Source organism: Vigna umbellata, chromosome 4 (genome assembly GCF_029865625.1).
Source record: "Vigna umbellata cultivar VRB3 chromosome 4, Vumbellata_1.0, whole genome shotgun sequence".
Classification (NCBI taxonomy): domain Eukaryota; kingdom Viridiplantae; phylum Streptophyta; class Magnoliopsida; order Fabales; family Fabaceae; genus Vigna; species Vigna umbellata.
The window spans coordinates 27,538,260-27,544,357 of record NC_142168.1 but is presented as its reverse complement, the minus strand read 5'-3'; the positions used below and the strand labels follow the sequence as shown (position 1 = coordinate 27,544,357).

The following is a 6,098-nucleotide window of genomic DNA, read 5'->3' as shown; positions in this document are numbered from 1 at the left end:
TCAGAATTTTGGTCTCACTATATTTAGATATTTAAATTGAGTTATTTCTTATTATTTTTCATTGCGATAAATTACTAATTAATTTTCGTTAGTTTTCACTTCAATTATTTATCATTTATTTTTCCCTTAAATATTACTCAATGATATTGGGAGAAAATAAGGATGACAGGTAGTGGTTTTATGAGATTGAAAAGGGTAATAGTAAACAATAGTTACCAAAAAAAAATTTAATAGTTATTTAATATAATCTTAAAAAAATGTATAATGATGTTTTAGCTTTTCTTTTATAAAAAAAATTAAAAACAAATATAAAATATAGGAATCAAAATTACTTTATTTGCATACCTCCAATATAATACATATGAAATATTTCTAGTATATTCACAAATAATATCTTATTATGTAATAATTTGTTATCTTTATTATATTATATATCTAATGTATTATAAAATATCTTAAAGATATTTATAAATAATATGTCATGATATAATAACTTATCATATATTTTCAAAATATTATGAAATATCTCTAATATATTTATTTTTAATATCTTTATTTTAGGCTTAATATCCTATTTTGTCCCCAGTTTGGTTCGAAAATGTCAAATTAGTCCATCCTTTAAAGAAAGCGTCAATTACGTCCTCACTTAATAAAATTTGCATCAATGAAATCCCTTCCGTTAAATCCGTACAAACGACGTTAATTGAGGAAGTAAAAGAAAGAGAAAAATAATTAACGCCGTTTGTACGAATTTAACGGAAGGAATTTCATTGATGCAAATTTTAGTAAGTGAGGACGTAATTGACGCTTTTTTTAAAGGATGGACTAATTTGACATTTTCGAGCGAAACTGGAGACAAAATAAGGAAACTGAGAACAAAATAAGGTATTAAACCCTTTATTTTATTATATATTCAATATATTATTATATAATAATTTATTATCCGATATTTTTAAGGTATTATTATGACATAATAATTGATTATAATATCTCAAACATATAATAGAATTAATTTATAGACTAAAAAACTTATAAATACAACACTCCATAAAAAAAAGTTATTAACTCAATATTTAATCGATACTTAACTACGAGAATCTCGTATCCACCTCAAAAACATCTCAATAAAATCCAATAAAAACACATTCAAAGAAAGACACTCTTCTAAAGAACTCAATATTAAAAACAAAATTTAATTAAATTTTAAGTCTATAGTAATGTTGTGTATATTAATTTTTTAATCTATTAAGTACTGAAATTTTTATACTTTTTTTATCAAGTAATTTTTTTCATTAAGTAGGTGACATTATTGTGATATATATTGTTATTATCTTAGTGACATGACTCATAACCTGTTGTTTTATTTTGCTTATGTCTTTAAACAATGTAAAATTTTGTGAACCTTTTTATTAATATATAATGATAATACAATGACCAGTGACTTTTATATTTTAATTAGAACTACGTTGAATAACGATAGTGTCATATTCTCCATGACTTCGTGATTAAAGAACCATCACCTTCATGTTTCACCAATGAATGACAAATTCTCTTAGTTTCTCAAATCAATTGAACATGACACCTTTCCCATTCCATGCAACCAAAGCCCCACAACAAAAGTTCAGTTTATTTTATGGCAATTTTTTCGAACTTCCCCTTTGGACCCTTCTTTGACATCGAGCTTGCTCATCTTCACCATCGCCTGTTGAAAATCCAAGAAGAACAAGGCTTGGTTCATTGCATAAGAGTTCACAATGTTCCTGGTTTGTGGGGTAGTGTACAACGTTTGGTCTGATGTGAGAACACCGTTGTTTGAGACCAGAGCGTTGAAGTATAGGTTGTCGAAATCGTTCCTGGTGGAGTCAAAGGGTTGCTCTGCACTGTCACCAGCACTGCATGTCTTGGAGAGCGTCTTCGCAAATTGTGAGTCCAAAGATGGATCCAGTGGGGTAAGTCTCTGCTTAAACGAAGAACACCTTGCCACTCCTAATGTGTGAGCTCCTGCACAAATCATGAACATTAACCACGTTCTCAAACTTTAATTAGTGCTTACTGATTTGGAAATGAGTCAGAATCTATTGTTCAAACACATGGCGTGCACGGTTAAGTCTATATTCTCTTGAAATTATTCAACACACAGTAAAGTAGCTAAAACACAGGCGTATCATATTTTACCTGAGAGAGCCACCATGTCTTTTGCTGAAAACCCGCGTTGCCCAAACACCTTGATGAGCTGAGAAGCATTGAAAATGGGTGCAGGAAGATTGATGGTATCCTCAATTTTGGACCTTGTTCCATCCTTCCTACCTTTTGGTATGTCATACACAGGACCCCCTGCCTACACAATTATGAATTTAATCAGAATCTATGTAAAATAGGTTTATGATGATTTTGATATCATCTTAAAAAGATGAACTTAAGTCTAACTTAATTTTTTAAAACTTATGTCACATGAAATTTCCGAATTCATTACTGTTAGACCCAGAAAGGAAATGGAAAATCACGAACACAAAATGAAATATGTGGTAGTTTTATCTCACAAAGAAAACTGCATCTCTAGCAGCCATAGCAAGAATGTCAGCACATGAAACGACTCCTGGGCATTGATTTTCTAGCGCTTCCTTGATATCATCTATTACTTCATAGCCCCTCAAGCTCAAATTTGCTGGTGAATCTTTTTCTGCTGTGTTGTCCTTAGAGGAGTCGATCAGAACTGAACCATCGCATCCCTAGTAGACAAAAATAAACCCTTCTGAAGTATAACTCATATTCATGAACAATAGTTAAAACCTAAGCTAATGTATAGTTTTTAATTTTAACGTACATCTGTTTTCATAAGTATCTTAGCTTTTTGTATTACTACATTAATCATATATATCTCCTCTGTTCTTTCTTTTACATGAAGCAACAGTATAATAACATTTAAAAACTTGTATAAAAAACACAAACGTTCTTAAAAATCGCATCTTTAGTCAGCATAAGCTCTCACAGAAGAGCCTTAAGTAACCCATCAACTGCCCTATGCTATGATGAATAACATTTTTCTTTCATTAGAACAATGGTAGATAAGTACCAACTTAGACATCAGCATCTCACAGACTCTAATATTCTGTCATGGATCAACATTTCAAAAGTTTAAACTGCAAGTGAAGAAACAATTGCTAATTCTTGTATTTGATCTCTAACAATTTCTTTTACCACTTTGTTGCATCAACATATATATATATATATATATATATAGTTTGAGACTATATTAAAATTTCTGATAGGTGAAGGAGTGGTTTTTGTATACAGGAGAAAAGAGAAAGAAAATGAACCTCTATGAAACAGTCATGGAAGTGCATTCTAACAAGCCCTGCTGCTAGAGTGGGATCATTCTGCAGAGCTCTGTTGACTGTGTTCTTAACAATAAGGTCAGCCAAAGGGCAACTCAACAAGTAGTAGTTCATGTTCAAGGCACTTGCTCCCAAACTGAAACCACTCACCACTATCATCTCCACATAAAAAAGCAGTGTCAGCAAATTAGCCATGATCACAGTCTTCAAAGACTTCAAAAGGGGTTTTGTACAGCATCTTGATGAAACAAGGTATATATATAGATAGATACACACACAATACTTGGTGTGAGTTGAACTTAGTTTGTAATGTGGCCCAGCAAGAGAAGCTTTCTATAGTTGGGAAAAGCTGGCACCCTTGTTACAGTTCCACATATTTAAGCTCCTGTTCGTGGCCTAATCACTTCTCTTGCACTAATTTTTATCACTTTTCTGAAGATTCTATGAAAAATTATAAACACCTTAAGAAGTATAGGTCTATAGACTTTTCTCATGTGGGTTAAATTAGTACAATATTTTTATTTAAGGAAAATGATACTTGAACAACCATTTTTGACAACATTTAGACACGCACACACGTGTCAAAATCTGAGTGGTCCAGTTGGAAAAATTAAATGAAAATGGACCACTCAGATTTTGACACGTGTGCGCGTGTCTAAATGTTGTCAAAAATGGTTGTTCAAGTGTCATTTTCCTTTATTTAATTAGTATAATTGTTGGTTAATCTCATATTTAGACTAATATGTCAATTATAACACATACAAACATTACACGATCATTAAAAGGTCTTCTCAAACTTCATAATTATCATTAATATTGTGATAACATGAAAAATCAATGATCACTTATTCATGATGGAGAAACATAATACCCTAAATTTCTTTTGAAGACCACGACACCTCAGTTAAATCAGGGAATTTTTTGTTATTAAATTAGTATAATTGTAGGTTAAAGTCTAAATAAGTAGTGTTAAGTTGATATATAACACTAAAAATTATGACACTTTTTTTTCTTTATTGAAGTCTATGCGTTTTTGAAGTTCATTAAGTTGATACTATACATACATTATAGATTAATATGTGTTGGGTTTAATCTTGAGGTAATTAGTGTTCACAAATAAAACTATAGGATTCAAAATTTTTGGAGGGCATAAAACACCCAAGGCTGTCTAGGACTGAAACTATTGAAGGGTATTTTTATTTTTTATTTTGTTACCATATCATTTATGTGAAGTATTTATTAAATTATGGAAAAATAGTAGAAAGAGGTAACTATATTCTTTAAGGATATTTTTAATGTGTTTGTAAGAATAATGTATTTATTTATATTCTTAAAATACTCAAATGCTCGCACACACATATTCAACGTGATTAATGTAATTATACGAAGGAGGTGTGTTATATTATTACATTAGACATAATGATCGAAAATGAGTAATAGCAATTGAAAAGGGGAAAGTGTAGATATGTAGTGTTTTATCTTTTACTTTTGAGCTATGTTTTCTAAAGTGAGAAATTACATTTATATAGTTTTTTTTATGACAATTTGCAAAACAAAAACGACAATTAGAAGGAAAAAAAGGAAACAAAATATTCGATAATATTTAGAGAGGTATAAAATAGTACAGAAAAAATTATCTTTGATACATTTTGATCCTATGTATGTTTAAGAAATTTCAACTTTGGTAATTGAAATCTTATAAGTCTATAACCTAGAACTCTGGGACCCAACAAAAAATATCTTTGAAACCTTTTGAAACTCACAGCAACTATAAAGATATATTTGAGATCAATACTTATATAAATTATCTAGCGCTTAAAAATAAGGTTATCTTTTTTTTCTTTAACAATTTTTTGTCACGTGAATTAATATTGTTGATTCTATTTAATATTTATATATTATAATAAGTGACTGGAAAAAAATTATTAGAAAAATTGAGAAGGAGATACAAAGTGAGTACATGTGATTTAATTTGTCTAGTTCACTTCTTTTTTTTTCAATTTTTTCGTATTTTATTTTGGACTTTATCTCTCATTCTATTTTAATTTGCCATTTTTGTTATTTTATAGCAATTGTCAACAATTTTGTTTGTTAAATATTATTTCTAAATTAAGTTGATAGATAAAAAAACATTAAATTTAAGTGTAAACACATATTTTAATTAATTTTACTTAACTTCATTGTTTATGTATAGATATATAAGCATCATTTTAACAAATATGATTACCAATAATTAAAAAATTTAATTATGTCTATATAAAATAAAAGTACATAAGTAAACTTAAAAACTCATTACTCTTTATATTTTTCGAGATGGTTTTTAAGAATAAAATCATGACGAACCAAATCTCAAAAGAGATAATACTTATGATGATATTTTAACGACACGTGATTCGACAAGCTTGGAATGAGAAAAAAAACAATTACTTGTTTAAAAAGTTAGAAATATTTTTTCTTATCAAAATAAAGAAAACATATTTTTTGAAAATAAATATTTACAAGAACACATAAAAAGCACAATACATTTATTTTATGAAATCAATATTTACAATTAGTGAACATTATAATCAATTATTTATACATGGAACAATAATGTTAATGAAGCTTATAAGTAAAGGTTCCATTCCATGCATTGTCAACTCATCATTACTCCATGACACTTTGCTGGATTTGAGTCAAATAAGCTGAAAACGAAGCAAAGTGGGTTTGTTCATGGTTGTGTGGTGCTACTAGCTGGCTGCCATTTATGTTCAGGAAAAAGCA

At 29.1% G+C, this 6,098-nt stretch overlaps 1 protein-coding gene across 1 annotated transcript; it reads right to left on the bottom strand.

Annotated features, from left to right (window-relative positions):
- Positions 1-1,376: 1,376 nt before the first annotated feature.
- LOC124848085 (peroxidase 47-like) lies at positions 1,377-3,687 on the bottom strand. Its single transcript, XM_047325701.2, has 4 exons — positions 3,318-3,687; positions 2,541-2,729; positions 2,176-2,338; positions 1,377-2,001 (listed from the first exon to the last, which is right to left on the bottom strand). The coding sequence occupies exons 1-4, from the start codon at positions 3,528-3,530 to the stop codon at positions 1,622-1,624; spliced, it is 945 nt and encodes a 314-aa protein (XP_047181657.1). The 5' UTR covers positions 3,531-3,687; the 3' UTR covers positions 1,377-1,621.
- Between the last annotated feature and the right edge of the window lie 2,411 nt (positions 3,688-6,098).

Excerpts from the sequence above, each read along its gene's own strand:
- LOC124848085 (XM_047325701.2), bottom strand. The coding sequence starts at position 3,530 with ATGGCTAATTTGCTGACACTGCTTTTTTATGTGGAGATGATAGTGGTG. Across the intron at positions 2,730-3,317 it reads TCCATGACTGTTTCATAGAG|GGATGCGATGGTTCAGTTCT; the intron begins GTTCATTTTCTT and ends TTTGTCTACTAG. Across the intron at positions 2,002-2,175 it reads AGACATGGTGGCTCTCTCAG|GAGCTCACACATTAGGAGTG; the intron begins GTAAAATATGAT and ends TGATTTGTGCAG.